The sequence below is a fragment of the Vulpes lagopus genome, chromosome 10 (assembly GCF_018345385.1).
Source record: "Vulpes lagopus strain Blue_001 chromosome 10, ASM1834538v1, whole genome shotgun sequence".
In the NCBI taxonomy this organism is placed as follows: Eukaryota; Metazoa; Chordata; class Mammalia; order Carnivora; family Canidae; genus Vulpes; species Vulpes lagopus.
Window position 1 is genome coordinate 65,495,458 of NC_054833.1, and position 27,826 is coordinate 65,523,283.

Consider the following 27,826-nt stretch of genomic DNA (forward strand, 5'->3'; position numbering starts at 1 on the left):
ACCCCTTCAGACCCACAGCCACTTGTTATTACAAATATTTTTAAATGCCCTTTTCATTATTCTAACAAATGTATAGACAAACAATATAGCTTACCTTGGGCATTTTTCTGAATCAGTATGTCTAATTATAACTTAGGGGAAATAAAAGGAATCAACTTCTGATGTTATGTAATTCAATATGAAAACAACTGGTCACAACTCCTGAAGCCACAATAAAGTAGCTTGCATATAGGTATATATAATTACCATGATGAGGCCACTGCAGATGCAGACCAATGCAGCTGCCATGATTTTGAATTCCAACCCAAATGCCATGAGCAATGCTGCCACTGGTGACAAGAATATTTACCAAATACCCTTGGTAAAGTACTGAACAAAGAGTACAACCTTCTCTTATGTGATAGTTGCATTTTTGGGGAAGTATGGCATATCTACAACAAATGTAAATTATAGCTGATACACATAAAATGGACTTACAATGTAGGCTCAGATAATTACTGTCAGTGCTCACCAGCTAAAGACCATGAGGAACAGAGCTATGGTCACACCAAGTTGGGTTTATTAGCACTCTTTGTACAAGGGAGACCCCACACCATGTGGGATGCCTCAGTATGAGGGTGTTAGGAAGGACTTATTCTAGGATTTGGGTTTGTGTTAGGCCCTTTCTAGAAGGGTTCCACAAATCGTTAGGTTTACTCTGGACTGAGGACTTTGAGAAAACAAAGTAATTCTACAATCTAATCTGGGAGGTAGCACAACTAATTGGCAAAGCAGCAGCAGTCACTCATGTAAGCCAGGAAGGGGGGTGTTTGGTCATTTTTTTGTGGCTTACACAGTATTGTTTCTATACTCCAACATGATTGTAGTGTCCTTATTTTCGCCTTGTTCTATCATGGTCACAAAATGGCTTTGTCAGATGTTAGTGTTGAATAAAATTATTTATGTTCAACAGAACGCCACAGCCTTAGCTGTTAGGTTAAAGGTCAGCTTCCAGCAGACAGCTGTGGGGGGAGGCATGCTTTCTTTTTCTCATTATAAACAAAATTTTCGTGTAATTGTTTAGTGGGAGATACAGAAGTTTTCAGGGATGCAGGACAATATGGGGCTGTAGAGAACTGTCCTATGCTCTACAAGTGCCTGGCATCCCTAGGCTCCACACATTAAAATATCACCCAGCAAAGTGACCAATCACTGTGTTAACCAACCCCTCTCCCCAAATTACAAAAACCCCTCCCTTGGGGGTGGCACCATCCCCCTGAGAACCACTGCTGTGAATATCCTAAATCCAATCCCCACATTATATTGAAGAATATATATATTAAGAATACATCAGACTACACCTTCATAGAACCATCTTACCCAGTTGTATTGAATGGCTTTTAGCCAACCCAGCAGCCGGTGTCCTCTACATAAAACCTCACATGAGAAATATGTCGTCAGCACTGCTAGTTGCCTATCTAATGTCCCTTTCTTTTTCCCCTACTAACAAAATCTCACATTTATGCAAGACAGCAATGTGCCTACCGAGGTATCTGCTTTTCCAGACTTCCTGACACCTGAGTGACATCATTTTGGCTAACAAGATGTGAGAAGCAGCAGGTCTTCTATAACTTCTGAGAAAGCTTTTTGCTTTTCTGATCAAAGAGGACAGATGCAACTAGAGCCTATAATCTTCTTCCTCAAAAATAGATGAGTCATCCTCAGCTGTGACAGTCATCTTGTGACCCTGAGGCGATGAGCATGGAGACAAAAACTCACTCTCTAAAGAACTGTTCAGTAACCACATCAACACACTAGCAATAGCCCACTTCCAGACTTCCTTTGTGGAAAAATACACAGACCCTTTTTTTATCTAAGCCACTATTATTCGTAGGATTTTCCATTACTTGTGGCTGAACAAATTTTTAATAGAGGAAATCAAGTTACAACAGACATCTGATGGAATAAAAAAAAATACATTATGTTAAGCCTTTAATATAATACTAAATTGGACAAAAAGCAGTGCTCAAACAACGTGTGGGAGAGGCATTTGAGTGAAATCTTCATTTTTCCATAGCAGGAAGTCAACAGCTGATGTATCAAGTTGAAAAGCCAAGAAATATGTAAGTAGTGAAAGAATATTATTTAGAGGTATGGAAGTAAATACCCCAAAATATAAAAACAAAAGCAGTTGAAGACATTTTCTTCTGGAAGCAGAATTGAGTGAGATAAGATTGTTGCTTTTCTTTGTAGCCTCTGTAATACTTAATTTTCTGACTCATGTGCTTTGTTTAAAAATTAATTACAGTGAAAAGTTCTATGAGAACTTTTTTTTACTTTACTTTTTTTTTTTTACTTTTCTCTTGGCAATAAATTGTAACTTCTTCAGGAAATTATAAGTGCCCTCCTTTCTTATGTAGAATAATATAAAGGTTTTAAGGAGTGCCTCCTGCTTCTCATAAGATATTATTTCTGGGCACCTGGGTGGCTCAGTGGTTGAATTTCTGCCTTTGGCTCAGGTAGTGATCCCTCGCAGGGAGCTTGCTTTTCCCTCTGCGTCTCTCATGAATAAATATATAAAATCTTTTTCTAAAAAGTAGATAATATTTCAATTTTATTTAACTGAAAACATATATTTTTAGAATGTGCTGTTCAAAACCAGCAATAGACTTAAGTTTGAAAATCACTGCACTATGGTAAAAATTGGCATAACTGAATTTCACCTGCAAATATACTGTTTGGCTTCACATGTGTTTCCTTCCTTTTTTTTTTTTTTTCTTTTGAGAGAGAGAGAGAGCATGAACAGGGGGAAGAGCAGAAAGAGAGGCAGAGGAGAGAGACTCTTTTTTTTTTTTTTTTTTAGGAGAGAGACTCTTAAGCAGGCTCCATGCTCAGTGCAGAGCACAAGAGGGGGCTGGATCTCAGGACTCTGAGATCATGACCTGAGCCAAAGTCAAGAGCTGAACACTTAACCAACTGAGCCACCTGGGTGCCCCTTTTCTTATTTTTAAATTTAATTTATAAGCACTAAAATATCAGATTTCATGTAAACATCTAGACTTTTTCATTTCTCTTGAAAAACCAAAAACTCAAGCAACACTTGTTCCTGAGTGGCAACAAATCGCTGAAATTGAGAAGCTTCTGGTCCCTCAGAAGGTGTGTAGACTCTCCTAGTTGACAGTTTTTAACTGGTCAACTCCACCTATCTGGTCCCACCTGCACTATAGGGATAAGGAATCCAATTTCTTTTCTTGCAAAAAGAAATAGCATGGAGCTGGGCGCCTGGGTGGCTCAGTCAGTTAAGCATCTGCCTTCAGCTCAGGTCATGATGTCCAAGTCCTGGGGTTGAACCCCACATTGGGCTCCCAGCTCAGCGGGGAGCCTGGTTCTCCCTCTCCCTCTGCCCCTCCCCCTGCCTGTGCTCTGTGTGTGTGTGTCTCTCTAATGAATAAATAAAAAATCTTTTTGAAAAGTACCATGGAACAATAGAAAGCTTACTGAATTAGGACTTAAAAGTTGTCTAAGTGTGACTTATCAGTTGTGCAACTAATAAGTCAAAGAAGGCTAGTAAGTCATGTTGTGGGAACAAATGAACCAGGTAATCAATTGGCTTACCACACCAGAATTTTATTTCTCACTTGCACTGTATGTCTCACAGGAGTAGGTAGGGAGATTCTGCTCTACAAGTCCCCCTGGGACCCACATTGGCTTGAGCACCACAAGTTGCCACCAAAGGAGAAGAAAGATTAGAGATTTTCCCTTCTTCACCCAGAAATGACACTGGTCACTTTTACTCTCATTTCATAACTACTCACATGGGCTCAATTAATTAAGGGAGCCGGGAAATGTAGAACAAATGGAATACTTGGTGAACATTACTATCTCTTAACACATGCAATCTTCTGTAAATTATCTTACTCACAGGGCACCTGAGTGGCTCAGTTGGTTAAGTGTCCAACTTTTTTTTTTTAAGATTTTATTTATTTGAAAGAGAAGAGCACATGAGCTAGAGCAGGAGCAAGGAGGAGGGGCAGAGAGAGAATCAGATTCCTGCTAAGCAGGGAGCCCCACACAAAACTCGAACCCACAATCCTGGGATCATGACCTGAGCCGAAGGCAGACACTTAACCAACGAGCCACCCAGATACCTAAGCGCTGGACTCTTGTTTTCAGCTCAGGTCATGACCTCAGGGTCCTGGGACTGAGCCACATGACAGGCTCCACGCTCAACAGGGAATCTGCTTCTCTCTCACTCTCCCTCTCACTCTGCCCCTCCCCCTGCTTGCATCCACTCTCTCTAAAATAAATAAATCTTTTTAATTGCACTACCAGGTATTTACACAAAGGATACAAAAATACTGATTCAAAGGGGCACATATACACTCCAATGTTTACAGCAACACTATCAACTATATAGTTTCCAAATTATGGAAAGAGCCCAATGTCCATCAACTGATGAACGGATAAAATAGATGTGGTCTATAGACAATGAATATTACACAGCCATAAAGAGTGAAATCTTGCCATTTGCAACAACATGGATGGAACTAGAGGGTATTATGCTAAGTAAGTCAGTCAGAAAAAGACAAATACCAAATGATTTTACTTATAAGTGGAATTTAAGAAACAAAACAGATGAACATAGGGGAAGGGGAGAAAAAAAAAGGGGAGAGAAAAGCAAACCGTAAGAGATTCTTAAAGACAGAGAACAAACTGAGGGTTGATGGGGGGGGTGGAGAATGGGTTAAGTGGGTGATGGGTATTAAGGAGGGCACTGGTTGTGATGAACACTGGGTGTTGTACGTAAGTGATGAACCACTGAATTCTACACCTGAAGCCAATTTTACCATACATGTTAACTAGAATTTAAATTTAAAAAACTGAAATTTAAAAAAATGAGATCATACACACACAAGAAATTTGATGAGCTCTAAAGGGTTATACAAATTTAAAAGGATCACAGAACCTATGGTGAAATTAATATGCTAACACATGTGCACGCATGCGCACACACACACACACCTTTGCCTATTTATTTCAGAGGTGTGGTCACAGAATAGGTACTCTGGGAGCTGTAAAATGCAATGTTGCTTTCATCTGAATGGCACCATGCAGCCAGTTCACCTGCACTCAAGGCTTGGGTCCACATACCTTTCCCTTGGACTCAGGGGGACCCTGGCGACCTTGTCAACCACCAGGGAAGAGCAGAAGTAATGTTATGTGGATTCTCAAACCAGTCATAAGAACACCACGGGCTTCTCTTGCTCTTAGAATCCAGTTGCTAGGTTGGGAAGAAGGCCAAAGAAGCCTACACAGAGACCACACAAAGGGGTCACAAAGGTAAGTGTTCCAACAACAACCTAGCAGAGGTCTCAGCTAACAGGCCACATCAACTTCCAGGCCTGGGGCTGAAGACACCCCCTAGAGTTTCCTGCCCCTAGCCAATGTGTAAAGACAGGCCTTCAAATCTTCCCAGCTGAGCCCCAGATCCTTTTTTCTATATAGCAGAAAAAAGCTGACCCCACGAGGCTATTTCCAAATTCTTGTCCCACGGCAAATTCCTGTCCCACCACTAAATGTTTACGCAGCAGTGTGCCATCTTTAGCACCTATAACAGTAGCATAATTACCACACAGAGGAAAGGACAAAATACATGTTTACTGAATCATTACATCTCAAATGCTATACTTACAGAAACAATCCTAGGGGATGCTAAAATATACTGTATTAATAAGAATTCCATTAGGCTATAGCAACAGAAAAGCTAAAACAGTTAACACTTCAACAAGCAAGAAGTTTGTTCCTCACCTAAAACTTCCGACGTTGCAGCTCAGGGCTGCTATTCTGGTCAGGGAGGGCTCAGACAATCCCTACCTTATTTCTGTTATTCATAAAAAGAGGCTTCCGAACCCCACAGTCCAAGATGACTGCTCAAGCTCCATCTATTATGTCTACATCTCACCTAGCGGGAAGGACATTTTTTTCAAGATTTTTTTTTTTTTTTTAAATCTAGCTAGCTAACTATCTGACGTGGAGGAGCAGAGGAAAAGAAACTCAAACGGACTCCCGGTGAGTGCACAGCCAGAGGTAGGGCTCGATCTCATGACCCTGAGGTCATGACCTGAGGTGAAATAAAGAGTCAAGAGTGGACACTTCACTGACTGAACCAGCCAGGTGCCCCTAGACCCCTCCTTTTCAGAATACTTCCTGCAGGTACATCCATTGGCCAGAACATGCTCATGTGGCCACATTAAGCTACAGCAAGACAATCTGAAGAAAGCTCTCTATTGCCATGTCCCTGCTGATAAATGTCCTCCCTGGAGGATGGAAAAATGGACTCTGGGAAATAAGTCTGCCACATATTCCAAAATTCAATTCATATTTGGCTTAAGATTACAGTTTCAAATAATGACACAGCTACCTCAGGAACCATACCAGTGTGGCCCCGGTCAGACTCTCAGCTCTAAGGATTTAGTTCAGAGCTTTCTGATCAAACACATGTCTTTACAAGATTATCAACTTTCCTCACCAGAATAGGTATAAGCAAAATGGCAAATAAGCACTTAATAAATTAATGATTCTTGAGAAAGCAAAAGACATTTAGTGACAAATAATTCCTCTAAAAACAAAAACATATCCTGGTGGGTAATCTGTGTTTCCTTAGACAAGGCACTCGATCAACCTAAAGTCCCATCTCATCAGCTGTAAATAGGTATCACATGTAAGTGGTTTGTCGTGAGGATGAAAGATTACACGTGTTAAAGTGTTTTGTAAACAGCAGTTTTATACAAATATAAAGTTATGAACCTTCAAAGCTATCACTCCAATAAAGACACTTATTCAATTAAACATCTTTTTAAATTTTTTAACAATGTATAAATACATTCCACAAAATAATCTGTTGGTTAAAAGACTCCAACAAAGTTTACAGAACCAAGAACAGAATTTGTAGACTCCTACAACCACTTGTAGATTGTTACATATATTGCTTTAAGAAATACCATTAATACAAACGCATGATTTACAATATCCCCATTATAGCAAGAAAAAAAATAGATCCATAAAATGTTTCTTAGGCATTTATTATGCCAAGTATTTAAATGATTATTCTCACTATGACATAAGAATAATACTCTTTTAGTGATAAAAGATAGAATTCATTAGGCCAAAGACCACTGAAGAGCTTCCAGGAAGTTCCAAAGTAAAATCTGGCTCTCCCTTCCAAAAAAATAAATAGAACAGCAGCAATCTCTAAGGTATCCCCTAAACATAAACCATGAAAATTCCATTTATATTAATTGGGCCTTAAGTACATGAGTTATTACAAATAAAAATAAAATTTACAAACTAGTTAACCATTGGCCCAAATTTGGTTTGTACCTGCCTGTGAGCGCCTAAGATGAGAAGTTTCATCACAAAGTATATATTATGTTGTAAAATTAACAATTACCTCTAACTTACACATAAGCCAAAGTGCTCACTCTTACCATGGAAGCAAAACGTTCTTCTGGCAACAATCTACAGAAATAATATGTACACATCTAGAGTTCTGAGACAGACCGAGAACATCCTCCTACATCCTACTGGATCCAATTACAAAGGTCTCCCTTACAAATGTCCATGAACACACTTTCAGTAATCCGGGATATACAGATTACGAGGACTATGTGCATACATATGTAAGTTGTGAACCAGTTTTGACAATGTTCCTGGCAACACCATACTTTCAAACCTGAAATGCTAGAAAGAAAATGAACAGTTGATGTGAAAACCACCTTTCCATTTTTTAAAGTAAATTTTAAACTGGAAAAACAAACCCAATGCTCCTCTTTGCAACATGTACTGAGTTCCAAAAGGTTCAGAGTCAAGAATCTCTTCAGTTGCTCCCCAGTGTAACAGAACACAGGAGCTTGCTCGCACTCTCCTCAGGAAGTCTGGTCTTCTCCAGCATTCTGCAAAAGAGAAAGAAATCCTTACTGTAAGTGAGAACTTACAGTACTTACTTGGTGAACCAGACTTCAAAGCACAAGGAAAACATTCCCTGTCCATCAGCAGAGCCAGGTGCTACACTACCTTACAGTGCATGGCCCAGTTATGTTAAAAATTCTGGACATGCCAGAGAAGCAATCGATGGTTCCACCGAGACGTCCAGCAAGCCAATGTCATGTTAGCAGAGCACCACCAGGTGCCACGTAACTCCACTAACCCGACCCATGTTATGGCAGGGTCAAGGTTCAATTTCCCTGTGCTCAATGTCCCTCCCTGCTTTACAAACACTAAAAACCCAAAAGAAAAAAACTAATAAACACATGCTTGATGGGCACCTGGGTGGCTCAGTCGGTTAAGCTTCTGCCTTCAGCGCAGGTCATGACCTCAGGGTCCTTGGACAAAGTCCCAAATCAGATGCCCTGCCCAGTGGGGAGTCTGCTTCTCCCTCTCCCTCTGCCTCTCCCTGCTGTTCCTGCACTCTCTCTCTCAAATAAATAAAATAAAATCTTTAAAACACACACACACACATTTGACAATAACCACACAGTGGACCACAGCAAAGGTCTATCTAGGACTGTGCAAAAATCCCTCAGAAGAATCATGTCCCTACAAGACTATTCGTTTTCTGTACTTTTTATCATTTATACAAGAGAAACTGTACAGTGGAATGAAAGAACAATAAATTTCAAGAGAAAACAGGTGGGTTAGGCCCTAGCTAAGTATCACGTGTTGTCGGTATATCCTTAAGAAGTCACTCAATCCATCAGGGTACCAGCCATCTAAATGTAGTTCCTGGACCAGAAGCAACAGCACCACCTGGGAACTTGCTAGACGTGCCAATTATGAGACCCCACCCCAGGTCAACTTTGGGAGTAGGACTCAGCAAACTTTCTCTTAGACTTGTGGGTGATTCTTAGGCATGTCCAAGTTTGAAAACCATTGTCTGGTATTATCTGCCCAACCTACTGCACTAAACACCTGGGAGGTATCATACAAAGTAGCTAGTCAATTTCTCCCAAGCTATTTAACCATTACTATTCACCTATGAACAGTACTTTTTCCACTGAAAACCCTGACTTAAATCTTCATACTGGGAAACTAGTTAAAACTTAATGTTCTAGAAAACAAACAAATAAATCTGAGTACTCTAAAACAATCTTTAATGATACAGTCTTATGTCTCTACTTGTTCTTACTATAAATCCTAAAATCATAATATACATTCTCCAAAACTGCTCATTTTAGAGCCACTAGAATTAATGGAAAGCTACTGAACTTAAGGCAAGTTTTTAAGGCAATTTTTTAAAAACAGATTGTTATCAACGGTAAGTTATCCCTGTGGTTTTAAAATAATTTCAGGGCAGGGTGCCTGTGTGTCTCAGTCGGACTCTTGATTTCGGCTCAGGTCAGTATCTCAGGGACGTGAAATCGAGCACCTGCTGAGAGATTCTCTCTCTCCCTCTCCATCAGCTCCTCCCCCCAACATTTTCTTTCTAAAATAATAAGTAAATAAGAATAAAATAATCTCTGGGCACTGACAATACATTTCTAGAATGTCCTAAAAGTCAAGAGTAATTAACATAACTTTATCATCATCTCATAGTTAAAAAATATGTGCCTTAAAAAACCTACTTTTTTAAGTATTTCACAAATAGTAAGAAACTCTCTAAGAATTAGAAACTTCATAAAATACTCAATAAGAATTAGAAATGATTTCATCAGTCACTGGCCACATCAAAATTACCCTCACATCCAGAAAACACTTACTTGTTTTAAAAACTGCTTTCCAAGATAAGATGTAGCCATGTTAGTTAAATTCTTCCTGCTGCCCACCTTGCACCTGATATAGCCATACAGGTTGGCACCTTGTAGCACCACACCCATGATAACCACCGCCTGGGAAAGAAAAAATAATCAATGGTTACTGGCCTAAAACTGACCTTTCTCTGTGCCAAAACAAAACACACATATGCCAAAAAACAAACAAACAAAAAGACACCAACAACAAAGCAGATTGTCATGGGAAAAAGAAGGAAAAGGAAGCTCATGGGTGGGACTTGTGCCAAGGAGACTCCTTAACTTAGCAGAACAGACCTATCTAATACATGCTGAGAACAACACACTCATCATCCACCCAACAAATACTATATTAAACACATATGCTATATAGCAGACCCCATGGCAATGCAGTGGATGAATCGTTCTCTAATATTTTATGTGCATCTGCAAATAAAGATTTATAAAAATTAAATAAGTGAGATTCAGAAGAGGCTCAAATGTTAATTATCCCTTTAACAATCATGAGAGAATGGCCAAGAGATAAAGCTCAACAAACCAGGAGCATGCAGAAGGGCATCTCTGCTCCAAGCTGACGTGTGTGACAACTGGCTTCTGGGGAAGCAAAGCAGAGTAGCAAGGCAGCAATCAACAGGTGTTTGCCTTCTGTGATGAGCAGGGTGCAGGGGGAGGCCTAGGAGGAAACGCACTTTGGCAGAGTGGTTTCTTCCTTGGGGCCACATCTAGGAACCTACAGGTGACCCCACTAAGAACATTAAAGACTAGAATAAAAAACTCAAGCCTACTTTTTAAATATCATGGAAGAAAAGTGCATTAGGACAATGTGAGGAGGTCTCATGGGTGGGCCTCCACCCATGGAGGGGTGGGCCAAGTTCTTCTGTTAAAGGTCAGATAACAAATATTTTAGGGGGCCAAGGGATCTCTGTTGCAAACACTCAACTCTGCCTTTCTGGCCCAAAAGCTGCCACAGACAATACATAAACAGGCAAGGCTAGGCTCCAATAAAAAGTTACAAAAACAGGTGTTGGGCTGCATTTGGCCCATAGGCCATCATTTGCCAACCCCTGCTCTAGAATAAACAACTCCTCAACCCATCGGCTGTTAAAAGGATTACCCAGGAAATATTTCTATCTGTAAAAAGCAACACAGCTAAACAGAATCTCTCTCTCCAATGCAGACTTACTCTCCTTAATCCTTAAGGAGCTGTACAGCTGATTTTAAGGAAGTTAGAGGATTTGAATGTTTAATTAAGGAATAGATTCAAATTCCTAGTAAAAGTAGATTTGTACTTGCTATTTAAAACTTGTGTTTCACAGAAATAAACACATTAGAATTACACAAGGTTAGTTACCTAAATAAATATAAAACTATATTTTTATTTAAATAAATCTCTTTCAACTTCTCATGCCTCTCAAATTGGGACACTCCTAATATGCCAGGGATCACCTGAATGCATAGACTGAGCATGAGTCCTGCTACACATTTTAAAATGTATTTATAAGTTAAGCAGACATCTGGTTTAAGATGGTTATAGGAAAGCCAGACATCAATATCTCTCTATCCCTAATATATAATAGTTTTTTTAAATACACAGGTTTAAAAGAGATTTTTTTTAAAGTCTTAAAAAAAAAAAAAAGGCAAACAAGCTGATGCTAATAAATATTTTAAAAGAGGTGGGGGGGGGGGTGCTGGTGGTGAGAGAAAGAGCCAGCTTGGTTTTGCTCTATACAACTCCTAGCTCTAATGGAAATTTAACGGATGATCACTACCCCCAACACCTTAGAGGCAGAAGTTGAAAGTATATAGACACCTCTGAGAAAAAAATGCAAAAAGAGACATGACTCCTACCACACAACACAAGCTACAAATCCCAGCAGTTTGCCATGAGATGCCCCCTCTGATAAGAAGAAGAAGAAGGACTGGCAATCATTAAGCCCATGTTCTCAGCAGAACAGGGGTAGGAAGAGGTTCCTGGAGAGCCTGAGTGACACCCCCTTACCACCCTGTAGTCTTCACCCAGGATCCCAAGCCACCTTCTTCTGCATAACCTGTCCCAGTTCTGTTTGAGGGAAGTGGAAACAGTGCTAGAGAAGAACGGGGCTGATTCCCCCATATGGATGATAAGGCTCCAGGGCCTCACAAATGATCTAAAGCACCAGCATGGAGCACATGCCCACCCAGGAGAAAGAACTGCACTATCTAAGAGAAGGCAAAACTAAAGCAAGCAAATAAGTAAGTCTATAACCAACAGAAATCCAAAAGCAGAAGCCGGGAAGAGAAGTGGGAGAAAGAAGTGTGCCATCCTTCACAGCAGGAAACCAGCACATATTTACTTCATTTCCTAATCCACGAAAAGAGGGTGTGATACAAACATAAAGGAAGAGAGACCTGCTAGAAAAACTAAAAATACAGAATAAACCTTCCCAACCCCAAGAAAGAATGCATGTGCATATACAACGAAAAAAAAAGACCCTATATAGCAAAAAAAAAAAGACAAGAAAATATTAAAAATACAGGGAAAAACATAAAGCCAAAATATACCTGATATCAGTAAATGTTAAAGTCAACTATGAAAAAACAAGATTCAAGGTTTGGGTCAAGTGACAGATTATATTTTCCAAAGATGTAGCAATAATACCTGTCCCACATGCTTTCCTAGAACCTCATCAAGCTACAGAGCTTATTTCCCATTCCCTTGAATGAGGACAGGTGGCAAAAGTGATGATTTCTGAACCTAGATTGTTCCCATGGCCTGAATTGTGTCTCCTCAAAATTCTAATGTTGAAGTCCTAATCCTAGCACCTTAGAATGTCACTGTACTTGGACACAGACTTTTAAAAGAGGTAATAAAGGTAAAAATGAGGCCACTAGGGTGGACCCTAATGCAGTATGACTTGTCTTTGTAAAAAGAGATTAGGACGGACGTGCATAGAGGAAAGACCACATGAAGGAAAAGATGGCCATCCACAAGCCAAGGACAGAGGCCTCACAAAGAAGAAATCAACCCTGCCAACATCTTGATCTGGGATTTCTAGCCTCCAGAACTGAGAAAATGTTCTGTTGCTTAAGCCCCCTAGAATGCAGTACTTTGTTATGGCAATTGTAGCAAATAACACAGCTGTAAAAGGCAACTCACCCTCTGAGCTGAGACACTCTGCATTAGAGCTATGACCCTCCAAGGAAATAGTCTAACTGCCATGAGAGCCACCATGCTGTGAGGAAGCCCAAAATGGCCTTGTGGTGAGACAACATGGAGAAGCCACAAGACCTCATGAAGAGATGCCTTAGCAGCCTCCAGCCACTGCCTAGCTGCAACCACAAGGACCCCAACCCACAGTCTCCCAGGCAAATCCTCCCCAAGCTCCTGAACCAGAGAAACAGTGAGAGATAATAAAACAGCTCTTATTTCAAGCCACTACATCCTGGGAAGATTTACAACATAAGCAATACACAACCAGAATAAGTTACCAGCTAATATTTTCAGAAAAGCCCATTCTGTTAGTTCCAAACCAAGCTAACCATTTTTGTTTGGCATTTATTGAACACCCCCATCCAACAAGATAATACTGCAATAAATATATGGTGACCTCTGTACAAGGCAGTTGTTAAATCAAAAACTCTGTTAGGCACTTGGGGAATCAGTGAAATGGGATCTTTAAGAGGATTCTGCTCTCCAGTTCAGAGAGCAAGGAGAGTTGGGGACTAGAACTTGGGAAATGTGTGATGGAGCTGCCTATTCAAGATGTTAACATAGGTGGTTGCTTCTGGTGATTATTCATCAGTCTTCCTAATGAATCAGTCGGTACATCCTCACTGATACTCACCAACCACTTCACTCGGAAGGAGAAAAGCGCGCTAAAGGCAAATATCACCCACAGCACAGGACAGGCAATAAGTCCTAACCAAAAGATTCTTGATTCGGCCTCGGAAACTGTTTTACTCTCTTGAGCAGATGCCTAAAAAAGAACATGAACTTAATAAACCAGTATTTTAGCACTTATCAGTAAAAAGTTTAACATTTTTAATTAAAAATACCTTAATTTAAAATTCAACTAAATTAATACAGATGATTCAAGTCCCAAGTTAGAACCCCGCCCCCCACCCCAAGGACAGTTACCATATTTACCACTATTTAATTTTAGGAACTAGCTTAAATGTGCTTTAACTCGAGAATTTTGTATTTTCAGTTCAGAATGTACAGTCTGTCATGACCCAAGATGGTAAAGGGTTGTTTCTGACAGGCTTCTGTTCAATTCTTCTTGCATTCTACTGTTTATTCATAAGAAAGCTTTGAATTGCACCATACGAGGTAATGTTCAAGGCAATGAAGGCTACAGTCACCCTGGAGACTAAAAAGTCAAGTCAGGGACCAGAGAAAGAAATGGAATCAGGGGATTTTGGACAATGACCAAAATGTCTTACCAATACCAAGAAATTTTAAAGGGTGGTAAGCTGCTTCCATATAGAGTAGTAATATAAAAGGAATATTACTGAGCACAATACTGTGTTCTCAGAAGTGTTGTCAAGGCCTTTCCAAGCAGAAGGCAAACAACTTAATCAGTAGTGTCTCCAGGAATTCTGTCCTCTGCCTTCCAGGCTGACTTCTCCAAACTGAACGTTCGCTACAGATAAGCAGGCCAACCCAAAACACATCAGCCTCCCCGAGGGTTCCTGAAGGCAGAAGCTTGAAGAACCCTGTTCTGGTTGACTCAGACTTTCTATCTACTTATAATCCCTCTTCTTTTCTTTTTCCTGCCCACATGTGGGAGTGAACCATGGGAGCAAGAACAGAAAAAGGTGCTGGAAGCAGTTATCCGCTGACAGGGAGAGATCCCTGGAGACACCAGGCACAGCCACACAAAGCTAAGAGACCACAGAGATCATTTAGCAGCAGTCCCTGATAAGCAGCTTAGCACACAGTACAAACTCTGACCCCAAATCCTTTCTCAAAGGCTTCTTTCCTGTATGTGCCTTACTTCCAACCTCAATTAGACAGAAAACGCAGATAGTTTGAGAAGGCCGTCTGGTTTAGTGCTGACATGCCAAGAGATCCGGTTAGTACTTTTCATCGTGAATCCCCCACCCAAAAATATTCAAATGTAATCTACACATAACTTATTGAATGACATTTTGGAAAAAAAGGGGGGGGGGGGGATTTACCTTCCTGGACTCAAACACCCAATGGCTTTTTCCATCTTCATCTATATGATTCCACCAACGCAGACCAACCATGAGTCTACCGGTGACATTCTGATAAAGATTAACATACACACATTTTAAAAGCATTGTTTAAAAAACCTATCATAAGGTCATATCTTCGTGTAACATATCACAAACCCAAAAAAATCTTCGGCTTTTCCTCCATAATACCCAGTTAACAAAGACCACCAGGTAGGCCTGGACATAAAAAAATAAAGAAAACGCAACAGCAGGACCAGCAGGGGTGGAGGTGACAGGGTAATTTTATCAATAAACATCACCCTAGGGTGCCTGGGTGTTCAGTCAGTTGAGCATCTGCCTTTGGCTCAGGTCATGATCCCGGGGGTCCTAGGATCCAGCCCCACACTGGGCTCCCTACTCAGCGAGGGAGGGGTGGGGGGGCTGCTTCTCCTTCTCCCTCTGTGTTCTCTCTCTCTCTCTCTTTCTCTCTCTCTCTCACTGTCTCACATAAGTAAATAGAATCTTTAAAAAAAAAAAAGAAGAAGAAGAAAAAAGTTTCTATCAATTATAAGCCACCCAGACTATGGTACTGTTTATAGCAGCCCAAACTGATTAGACAGTGGTGATAGACCAAGGCTTTTTTTCTTATTAATGTAACAAATTACTTTAATAGCTCTCTCAATCTTTATTTACTCAACTAATATTTATTGAGCACCTACTCTGTGCTACAAATAAAATGGTGACTAACAGATACCACCCCTGTCCTCATGGAGCTTCAAGTGTTATGGGGAAGAGAGGCAGTGAACCAATGCACAAATGTGCTGCCACCAACTATAGTAAGTGCGGTGAGGGAGAAGTGCAGGATGTCTTAAGTAAGAGGAGAACAGGGAAATCTGATCTAGTCTGGGAGTCAGAAAATGTCTCCCTGAGGAATCAACTTTGGGAATGAGAGTTAAAGGATAAGCAGGAGCCACTAATGCAGAAGAGTCTTAATTAGAGGTGCCCACTAACAGATTCAGGAGTTCTGTGAACTTGGTGAGGAAAAAAAATTCTATCTTCATTTTCACTAACTTCCAGCTGAAATTCAGTTTATCTTTATATTATAAATGTAGACAATAAACCCCAGTAGAATTACCAGTACCTGTGACTTGGACCAATAAAAACCAGGATATTATCTGCATTGTATTAGACCTGCTGCATGTATCACAAAATCGTGCTTATGCTCATCACGGCTTGGGATGCAATTAGACCTGCCTCTAGATCTTCTTGTTTAATGCATTCGTAAAGAAGCACATAGTTCAAAATCAGAAATTTGCCTTTCTTAATGTTTTCATTATATGTCAAAATAAGTGACTTCCTTCGTAATCCTACATATTTTCCTTCGTGTATTTAAAAGCGCTCATAGAAAATAAATAAATAGCACTCATAGCTTCGTGAGAGTCTCACATGGCACAAAAAAGGTTAGGGATCCTGGGGCCATGGTGATAGGGGGGTTAGAACAATATTCCAGTCAGCACAGAGCCCTGAGGAAGAAAGTAACATAGACAGATTTATAGGACTTGGTGACTGACCGGACTGGGAGTAGGAAGTAGGAAGAAGGCAATTCCTATGACTGATTTGCTCAAGTTAAAAACCAGTGACTCGAGACCCTGTGAAAGGGAGCACGAACGGAAGAGCAACATCTCGGGGCCAGAGAACAGTGAGATTCTATCCAAGCGGGGTGAATCTGAGGTTCCTTCAAGACAATGAGGTGAGACCATCAAGAGGACAGACAGATGGGTCTGCAGCTGTGAGGGCAGGCCTGGGCTGGCAACTGAGGTCTGGGGGTCACACAGCTCACAGACCACCAGAAATCAGAAGCACAGACATACTGCCCAGGAAAGGAACACAGAAAGAGAAGAAAAAGAGGAGCCTTCACGCCAAAATCCGTATTGAAGAAAAGCTAATACTGAAAGACTAAGGAAAAGAAAAGAGCTGGTAGGAAAGACGGAGGACAGCTAGAGGCCGATTTTACTGGCATTTTCAAACACCTCCTCAGAATATTTTCACACTCTTTTCCCATTTCCCCATTCTTTACATTTCTGCTTTGATCATTAGATTATTTTCCAAATTTCTCTTGGGGTTATTGTTTTTTGTTTTTGAAGCTTCTGGACCTCTAATAATAAAAACCTTTAGTCTGCCATTTTTCCTCCGAGTTCAGCCTTCAACACATTCTGAAAGTTTCGATCATTGACACTAACTTATAAATAATCTGTATTTATAGTCTGTTTCCTGTTTAAGCCAAGAGCTTTCACCAGGTTGGCTTTAATTTGTAATTCGGATTTTAAAAACCTTTTTTTTTAAAGATTTTATTTATTTGAGAGAGAGCACAGAGATCAAGAGAGAGAATGAGTAGGGGGAGGGGCACCTGGTCATTTCATTCAGATCCTTTAGACCTTATTTTTTTGTCGCTTTGATGTGTTAGACTCCTGTCACAATAATTTTCCCCACCTCCCTCTAGAGCTTCTAACAGTTTCTCCCTACACACGGTCGGAAGGAATGTCACTCTGTGAATGGTCCTCACTGTGACTCATAAGATGAGCTTCTCCGTTCCCTAAGTGCTGTCTTACTCTCTATTTAGTCTGATCATATTACAAATACCAGGTTTCTCTTTGTTTCAGTTGAGCTGATTATGATTACTATCTTTGTGTCCTTTTACTTTTTCTAACGCCACCATTTTAGTTAGATCCTTTGGTTGGAACTTATGATTTCTGACCCAATCTTCAAATTTTTGTCTCTTAAAGAGAGTTTAATCAAATTACATTTAGTGTTATAACTAATTTGCTACTACCTCCATCACCTTGCACTCTGCCTTGTGACATTTAAGCTTTGCTTTCCTTCTCTTACTATGTGAACTATGCTTTAGGTTGCTCCTAGCCTCTCCAACACTGTAGAAGATACACAACTTATTTTAAATTTTATTAAGTTACTATTAAAATTCTAAAACCATTAGTTAACCTTTTTTAGTGTCAGAAAAGGAATAAAACAAAAACCCCATAGAGGCTATTACATTCAAAATTGCTTTAATAATCTTTTATTTGCCTCTTATTTTTATTAATAAGTTAAAATTAAAAAATTAAAAATTAATCTCCTTTTGCCAAGTGCACTGAGGTTTATAAAGATCGTGATGCATCTCTGTTCTAACAAGTTTCCCAACCGGGCCTCCCCCTTCTACCAAGTCCATTTAATAATTTCCCTATTCTTGACTTCTTAATTTTACATCATATCTCAATGGTTTGGATATCTATAAGTAATTCTGCCACAGATAAAAGTGATATTTTTAAAGCCCCTGTTTAAAAGAAAGAAAGAAAGAAAGAAAGAAAGAAAGAAGAAAGAAAGAAAGAAAGAGAAGTTTATCAGAAAATATACTTTTGGGCAACGTTTTTTTAAAACTCTAAGCCCAGAAGGATTTAATTTATTTATAAACATTGGGAAATGACCAGGAAGAACTGACCAAAGGCCTAGTTCTCTTTGGCTAAACAGAGATTACATGAAAACAAAAAGAAACATTCCTCAAAACAAAATTGTGACTGGGATACAGTAAACACTGCAGAGCATAAAGCAACAGAAGAAATTCAAAGAAAGACAAGCCAAAGACAGCACAAAAGAAAAGCCTACATAAAAGAGACCTTTATAATCCTCATTCTCAGCATTTCGCAGCATGTGGAAGCTGGCCAGCACCAAGCCAGCCACTTTCAGTGTCTGTAAGAATCCAGAGGTCTAAAAATGGTGGATCTGCAGACTGTGAATATTATAACATCTTCCTGGTTTTTGAATCAATATACATCTCTCTGAAATCCCAAAATTAGCTTTTGGTTCTTTTTTTTTTTTTTTTTTTTGGTATTGTTACCTTTGATTTTTTTTTTCCTTACCATTTTACTAGGAAAATTTCAAGATACACAGAAAAGTCAACTTTTACAGTTACCACCCACTTAGCTACCACTAGATTCTACATTTAATATTTAATATTAATATAGTTACTTTATCCTATGTTATATGTCCATCTACCCAAGTACCTGTCTATTCATCTATCTCTCCACCTATCACTGCATTTGAGTGTAAAGCCACTTACTCCCTCCTATCCCTTACAACAGTTTCTGAACCTCAGCACTATTCACATTTTGGGGCAGGTAATTAAGCAAAACAGGAGGTATGAATGAGAAGCAGTATCTTCCCCGGCTGCTTATCACATTCTGTCTGTTTCATTTTACAGCTGATGTAGGCTGACATAAGGCAGAGACAAATCAGTAGTATAACAACCTACATGTGATCTAATGATATTAACATGATGAGGGCTGACATAGGTAACAAAAAGATAACTAATCTAACACAAATCCAAACTGCTAAGAGTCATTTTTTTTCACTTTTTACGTATCATTCAATCTCATCATATTAAATACAATGTTAAAATAAAAATGATTAAACCTACCTTGACTGCCCAAAAGTCACATGACAACAACAAGATAATTGTCACCATACAGGCAATAAAGCTGCTGCTGAACAATTCACAGAGAAGATAGACTACAATTGCACTGACTCGAAAGAATAAATGGAAAAATGATGCCACTGGATGTCTGAAAACCAAAACAAAATAAAAGAAATGCAATTACATTTCACCACAGATACTGCAGACGGAGATGAATGTTTCAGCCATAACATAACCATGCAGAGTTTCGTCAAAGCAAAAGAAATGACTTGAGGAAGAAGCAAACCGCCTACCTCTCTTTTTTCCTAAGTCCCATTATTTGACTAGACCCTGTTGTCACAGAAAATACACTATGGAAACAGGACTTTAATACCTCACTGAATATAAGCTTTCACAAAATATACAATGAGACACTTTGCCAATCTTGGAGAATTAAGAAAACTATACTCTTAGGATTAAAATCCTATCTTCACATAAAAAACTCATTCTGGAGCACCTGGCTGGCTCAGTCAGAAGAGTGTGTGACTCTTGATCTTGGGGTCTTGAGGCAGAGAAATTACTTAAAAAAATAAAAAATAAAAGAATTCCTGAGCCCTCAGGAAATCACTTCAGGCTTTAAGGCAAAGTAACTATCAGGTAGACCTGTTTTTAACAGCTTTATTGAGATATAATCCACATACCCTACAATTCATCTATCTAAAGTGTATATCCCAATGTTTTTTTGGTATAATCACAGAACTGTGCAATCATCACCACAATCACTCTCAGAACTTTTTCATTACCCCAAAAGAAACTGTGTCCCCACTGGCAGTCCCTCCTCACCGACCCCAACCCCAACCCCACCCCATCCAGTCATAAGGCACCACTAATATATTGCGGCCTCTACACATTGGCCAATTCTGGACATTTCACATAGATGAAATCATACATTATGTGGTCTTTTATGACTGGCATCTCTCACTTAGCTTAACATTTTCAAAGGTCAGGTAGACTTTGACTGTAGTAAGCAAATTTCTTTAGAGGGAACTAAATTTGGAATAGAAATATGTTTGGCTTGACATGTTCATGTTATTTTATTGATAAAACACATGATTTTGAAATTTACATAGTAAACCAAACTGGAATGGGTCTACAGAAACTAAAGAAATGGTGCATTCTTGGTAAACAGGAGCTAGAAGTAAAAACACCAATGATCACAAAATCGGATTCACAGATGTGAAAACTCAGCAATGAGTAAAATTCCATATGCCAGTTATTCCCAAAGCAAATCTGAAAGGTCCTCTTTGTCTCAGATCAAAGCTCAAACTAGTGATGTCCACTATTCACAAGGACATAACAAGAGTTCTGCCTCGAATCCCATCGGCTGGTGCCCATCTACAGACAGAACAGCACTGGGCACTCACACAACTCTTACACCTCCTACCTGATCTTGGATTTTTTTGGTCTGTTACTCGTCTCCTCTTCCGCATCAAACAGGGAAACATCCTCGGTGTCGTCATTACTGTCCTAGCAGGAAAATTAAATCTCCATGAAGTAAGGTGAAATTCAGTACCCACGTGCCTCCCACAAAGAAGACAGCACGACAAAAAAAAAAAAAAAAAAGGAGGCAGCACGCCAGTCCAAATGGAAGACAAGAGTAAGACACTGTCACGGACATCAGGGAGTTCACCACCTAGGGAAAGGGCACCCCAGGATCATGTGGCAACGAGCCATCGCTCCCCGCTGCTGAGCCCTATGAGAAAACCCAGGGGTGCCAATGATGCTCCTGCAAACTTCCCACGTGCGCTCTCAGCTGCTCTCTCCCCAGCCACAAGCGAAAGCAGACACCATCGCGGACACATTCGATGCTTTTGGCTCCTTCATGAAACCATCTGCCTACATCCTTGTTTCCCTGGCCCCTTCTCACCCTTCGATTTTTAGCCAAAGTGAACGCAAACTGTTGGTCTTGGAATCTCCTGCCTCCTTGGGGGCTTAACTCCATCAATTTTCCCTTTATTTACACTTCCTTGTCTCTTCGGCTCTTCCAATTGGATCTTTCCAATCAGGAAATGAACTTTTTCAGGTGTCATTTATTTCTTGAACAAGATGTTTTAAAAACCCTCATCCTGAACCCCCCTTCTCTCTTTGGCATTGGTCCCACTAGGCATTCCTCCCTTTCACAGCCTTAGATTCTAAGTGGCTAAGATCTCAACTCATTGCTTCAGCCTCAACCACAACAAACCTGCTTTTACATCTTGCCTAGTGCCAGCCACCCACCACTCACCTGTCTTTACCTCATCCCTGCCAGACTCCAGACCCTCATTACCCACAGAAGTGATCTCCCTTTTCTTTTTTTTAAAGATTTTATTTATTTACTCATGGGAGACACACAGAGAGAGGCGGAGATTCAGGCAGACGCAGAAGCAGACTCCCTGCAGGGAGCCTGACCCGGCACTGGATCCCAAGACCCTAGGATCACAACCTGAGCCAAAGACATACACTCAGCCACTGAGCCACCCAGGTGCCACAGAAGCGATCTCCTTAGTGTGAGCCACACCAGGTCATTCCCCTCTGCAAATCTGTTCAGTGGTTCTCCTCCATGCATAGTACAAGACGTCTCATGATCTGATCCCCCTACTTATCTTCTGACTGTCTCTCCCACTGAGTAATGCAGCAGCACCACTGCTACATGTTCTCTGAAAACACCATGGTCTCCCATCTGTCTTCCTTTCTCATGTGTTCTCCACCCAGAAAACTCTTCCTGTCTCCATCATCTACGTAGCTCACCATTAGGCAACACCAGATCTCTTTCTAATTTCAGCTAAAATACTGAAAGAACTAAGAAACTTTCACTGAAATACCCAGGCTTCCCATTTCCCATGTTCCCACAGCACCAGGACAAATGCTCACCTGCACAACCATCTCAAGGTACCTGCAGGTCTCCAATGACTACCTCCATCTAGACTCTATGCTACAGGAGGGCAGGGAGTGTCACTCCTCGTGCACTGCGTTGTAGTAACTCCTAGTGTCCAGCAGAGCACCCTGCCAGGTGGTAGAGTATTTATTGAAGGCAACAGCAAATGCACAAAGGAGGTGACTGCAGACTATGATCAGAGACAGGAGAAATACAAGTGCAAATGAGAGCAGGTGAAGGAAGAAGCTCATTTCTGTTAGTGAGTTCTGGAAGAGGGCTTCTGTGCTGGGCACTGACAGAGCAAGGGGGCCTCCTGTTCACACCAGTCCCTTGACTGGTGTATTTTCAAAGGCAGAAAGTAGAAATACACAGGTATATATAGGGAATGGCCAAGAAGTCCACATGGTAAGTGAACAGTGAGAGAAGCAGAACAAGAGCTAAAGCTTTAAAAGGAAAATGGACTCAGAGATCGGAGACCAGTAGTTCTCAACCTTGGTTTATAGGCTGGAATTGCCTGAGGTGCTTTTAAAAAGGAAACAAAACAAAACAACAAACAAACCCTGATGTTTGGGTCCCCACCCCAAGGTTCAGAACGTAATTGGTCTGGGGAGTGGTCTGGGCATCTGGATTTTTTTAAACTCCCCTCCCCAAGATGATAAAAATGTGCAGCCAAGACTGAGATCCACTGTATGATGCTATGGATTGAGACTTCCGCCCTTGATCCCAACAGTCCAATCTACATCCAGCAGCCAGGGTGACCTTTCACACTTAGATCATATCAACCTCCTGACAACCTAGAGGACTTTGAAAAACTGACTCCCTATCAGGACCCATGGTGACCTAGCCCTGCCCACTTCTAAGACCTTATCTCCGGACACCCCCTTCACGATCTGTGATGCACTGAATAATGCTTCCTCTCCCTCCTGCCAAAGACACCTGGTTCTAATGCCTGGAATTCATAAATATGTCAATTTACTTAGCAAAAAGATTTTTTGCAGATGTGACTGAATTAAGGATCTTGAGAGGGGAAGTGGAGCCTAGATTATACAGGTGGGCCCAACGATGTAATTACAATGGTCTTTATAGAGGAACAGAGGAGGGTCAGAGTCAGAGAGGGTACTGAGACCATGAAATGCAGAAGTCAGAGAGATTGAAGATGGAAGACCACCACTAGCCAGGAATGCAAGTGGCCTCTAGAAGCTAGAAACGGCAAGGACAAATCTAAGATTCTCTCCTAGAGCCTCAGGAGAGCTCTAGGAGAGCTCTAGGAGCTCTAGGAGCTCATGGGTTCCTAGAAGGAACACAGCCCAGGCAATACCTTCAGGTTAGCCAGCCCTCAGGACTCATTTTGGACTTCTGACCCAGAACTGTGACATGATAAATCTGAATTAAGCCACTAAATTTATGATAATCTGCAGCAACAGGAAACCTATAGAGTAACTATGCCCATGCCAGACTAAGTCTTCTTTTTAACTCCTTGAACATGCCAAATTTGCACCCCACTGGGTCCTTTTACATTTGTTCTATCTAGTTCTTCCTAGAACACTCTTTTCTCTTACCCTGTTCTTTGTAAAACTGGCTTATTAAATAAATACCGAGTGCCAAGCACTGTTTTTAAGTGGTACACCCTGTAATAAGAAAAAAGACAAATAGTTCTGCACTTTTGGAGCTGCCTTTACCAAGATGGGGAAGGCTGTGGGCACAACATCAGGGTGAAATTAAGAGTTTTGGGCTTTAAGCTGAAGATTCTGATATTAAGAACTTTAAAAAAAAAATTGAGAAGAGGAACCATTAGCATGTCCTGCACACAGGACTATCACGTTCCAATTTAGGTGTTAAAAGGAAAATTCTGGGGCAGCCCCGGTGGTGTAGCAGTTTAGCTACTAGCCCAGGGCGTGATCCTGGAGACCTGGGATCAAGTCCCACTTCCGGCTTCCTGCATGGAGCCTGCTTCTCCCTCTGCCTGTGTGTCCCTGCCTCTCTCTCTCTGTTTCTCTGAATAAATAAAAAAAAAAAAAATTAAAAAAAGGAAAATTCTGGCTACTGTATGGAGACTCTGGGAGGGAAAGGGAAAGACAAAGACACAAAGCTATGAGGCTGGTTTAGGATTCTAATCCTAATAACGGGGTCAAGAGGTAATGGGTTGCTCTAGGGTGGATGCATTGGAGGCGGTGAAATGAAGTGGACGCCTGGATGGCTCAGTCCATTAAGCTTTCAGCTCTGGTCGTGATCCCAAGATCGGGCCTTGAGCAGGCAGCCTGCTTCTCCCTCTCCCTCCGCCTGCTTTTCCCCCTGCTTGTGCTCTCTCCCTGTCAAATAAATAATAAAATCTTAAATTAAAAAAAAAATGGGAATAGTCAGCATGGTGTTTTTCTTCAGCCTGGGTACACGTTCTGAAAGCGGAATCTAACCATCACTGGAGGGACGTCTGGGTGGCTCCGAAGCTGAGCATCTGCCTTCGGCTCAGGGCTTGACCCCGAAGGTCCCGGGATCGAGTCCCAGGTCGGGTTCCCTGCATGGAGCCTGCTTCTCCCTCTGCCTGTGTCTCTGCCTCTCTGTGTCTCTCATGAATAAATAATTAAAAATCCTTAAAATAATAATAACCATCATTGGATCTTCTCCACTCAAGCGACCTCCTCAGAGTGGTCTTTTCTGACCATAAATTCTAAGGTTGTCCTGTTTCTCTGATACTTGCCACATCACTGTGTGTTTGCCCTCATTACCTGAAAACCTCCTCAGCTATGTGACTTATTCTCTCCTCCCACCCCGGCACCATAAGCCTGTCTGTACTGTTCACAGCCCTATCCCAGGGCCCAAAACAGTGAGTGCCAGGGCCATAGTAAACCCTCAGTAAGAAAAAAAATACCTACATTTTTGAGTGAAAGTGCACTATAAGCAGCAAAAACGTTTCTAGCATGGGAAGAGATTATTAAATGATTCTTACTCATCTGGTCGCAAACGGCAACCAACTCTTAAGGGCACAGATGCGATCACCAAAGTGGACCAAAGTGGTAACAATCACCACTGGCGTCACTCCGGCAACCGACGCACAAGGCGAGGCCCTGGCGGTGCCTCCTCCTCGCACTGGACGGCGGAGCAGCCCTCGGAGTCCCGGAACGGCTGGGGAAAGCCGGACCACCCGCAACTTCACACCTGAGAGCGTCCCCGCAGCCCGGCACCCGCCCCGCCCAGCACCCCGCGTCGGCGGCCACGGCGCTTCTGCACAGGCGCAGCCGGGCCACCCTCCTCCACCAGAGGCCTCGGGGCTCCCGACCGGGCTCCCGGACACGCGCCCGCGGCCCTCGCTCCCCCGCGGCCCCCACTCCCAGGCTGGGGCTGCAAGCGGGGCTGCAGGCTCAAGGGCCCGGGGCCGCCACACTGGCGCCCCTCGGACCCGGCAGGCCGGGCGCCCAGCCAAACCCACACCCACACCCGCCCTCCAGGCGCGCCCGCAGCCCCTCACCTGCTGCAACATGACGGCCCTGCGCCAGCCCCACTTCCGGGAGCCACGTCAGCCCCGCAGCTGACGCGATGTGGTCGCCACGGGAGGGGCGGGACAAAGGACAAGCGCGGCCCGTTCCCACTTCCGCTTCCAGGTGCTTCCCAAGGGGCGTGACTGCGAGGGCGGGGCGAGCACGTGGGCGGGGCATCCGGGGCGGAGCGCGAGGCCGGTTGGGGATCTCAGGGGCGGGGCGAGTGTGTGGGCGGGGCGAGCTCGGGGCGGAGCGCGAGGCCGGTTGGGGGTCCCGGGGGCCGGGCGAGTGTGTGGGCGGGGCGAGTGTGTGGGCGGGGCGAGCTGGGGCGGAGCGCGAGGCCGGTTGGGGGTCCCGGGGGCGGGGCGAGTGTGTGGGCGGGGCGAGTGTGTGGGCGGGGCGAGCTGGGGCGGAGCGCGAGGCCGGTTGGGGGTCCCGGGGGCGGGGCGAGTGTGTGGGCGGGGCGAGCTGGGGCGGAGCGCGAGGCCGGTTGGGGGTCTCGGGGGCGGGGCGAATGTGTGGGCGGGGCGAGCTCGGGGCGGAGCGCGAGGTGGCGGGCGGCGGGGGTCTGGGCGAGCGCAGGGATGGACTCGGCTCCTGTTAGCCGGCGGCGAAGCGAGGACTGAGCGGGGGCGGAGGGCTGGTCCTAGCGGAGCGAAAGACCCTGGCGAGAGCATCCCCGAGGCTCCGTCAGTGACCTAGAGCAAGGGGCGTGGGGCCCTATTATTTCACAGTTGCATTGTGTTTGAATGTTTTACAGCATATGTTCATGCACTGTATGTGTACCCTAAATTGTAGAAGCAACTGAAAAAAGATAAATGTGCTCCTGTAAAGAGGCGGGAAGGTGCTAAGAAGAAACGAGGTGGAGGGCTCTAAATGCAGGGAGGAAGACAGGCCAGGAAACAGTAAGGAACAGAGGTTGAGAGCGTGGGTTTGAGTCCCTGCATCTCCAGGTACTAGCTGCCCAGCTACCTTCTACGTCCGTCGCTCCCCAGTTATAAAGTGGGGATGAAAACGGTGTCCCAGGGCAGCCCGGGTGGCTCGGCGGTTTAGCGCCGCCTTCAGTCCAGGGCGTGATCCTGGAGACCTGGGATGGAGTCCCCTGTCCATATGTCCATTGGGCTCCCTGCTTCTCCCTCTGCCTGTGTCTCTGCCTCTCTCTCAATCTGTGTCTCTCATGAATAAATAAGCAAAATCTTAAAAAAAAAAGAAAAGAAAAGAAAAATGGTATCCCAGTAGGGTAAGCGTGCTTAGTAAATGGAATTCTTATTACTGCTTTTAAGTTTAATCGCTGGAGGTATCATTTCACTCCGTGAAGGACCTGAAATTCAAGGACTTTACATCATCTCTGACACTGTGATTATAATAGTGTGATTGTAACAGTAGCCTATCTGCCCAGCCTACATCAAAGTGCTGTTGGGAGACTCATGGAATTAACACATTTCCTTCATGGAGGGGATCTCTTCCATAGAAATCACAATTTTTACATGGCTATTTACTAGTGCTGCATTAATTTACTTGAGAGTGAGCAGGGAGGAAGAGAGAGAGAAACTGAAGCTGATGCCACAGTGAGCGCAGAGCCAACTCAGGGCTGCATCCCAGGACTCTGAAATCATGACCTGAGCTGAAATCAAGAGTTGGTTGCTTACTGGACTGAGCCACCCAAGCACCCCTGCATTCTACCTGAATCTATTACTTCCTATGTCAAAAAAGCTTAGTTCAGTCTACCTGCTGTGCAGGCAAAAGCCCAATTCTTCCCTACTGTGTTTTTCCACTATCTCCTTTACTCCTCCCATAAAGCACTTCTCTTCTGGTCACTAGATGCGTGGAAGTTTCTTCCCCACGCCAAGCAATTTTCTGGAACACCAGCTGGCTGTCCTACAATTCAATTCAATTCTGACAGTATCTATCAGGAGATAGAAGCCAGATCCACAGGTTATAGGCTCAGTCCCAGAAGACCCTCACACACATGTGTTTGCACTCTCTCACACACACACACTCTTCAGATGCCACTTGGAGGCCCAATTTCTCACCTGGGCTTCTGACCAACTGGCTATAGATCAAAGGTTCC

The 27,826-nt window shown here is 42.6% G+C and overlaps 1 protein-coding gene across 1 annotated transcript; it reads right to left on the reverse strand.

The window, feature by feature from the left end:
• Positions 1-5,617: 5,617 nt before the first annotated feature.
• Positions 5,618-25,878, reverse strand: LOC121500443 (Golgi apparatus membrane protein TVP23 homolog B). The gene is made up of 7 exons (XM_041772157.1): positions 25,746-25,878; positions 20,813-20,895; positions 19,393-19,537; positions 14,925-15,014; positions 13,589-13,720; positions 9,735-9,863; positions 5,618-7,931 (listed from the first exon to the last, which is right to left on the reverse strand). The coding sequence occupies exons 1-7, from the start codon at positions 25,755-25,757 to the stop codon at positions 7,905-7,907; spliced, it is 618 nt and encodes a 205-aa protein (XP_041628091.1). The 5' UTR covers positions 25,758-25,878; the 3' UTR covers positions 5,618-7,904.
• Between the last annotated feature and the right edge of the window lie 1,948 nt (positions 25,879-27,826).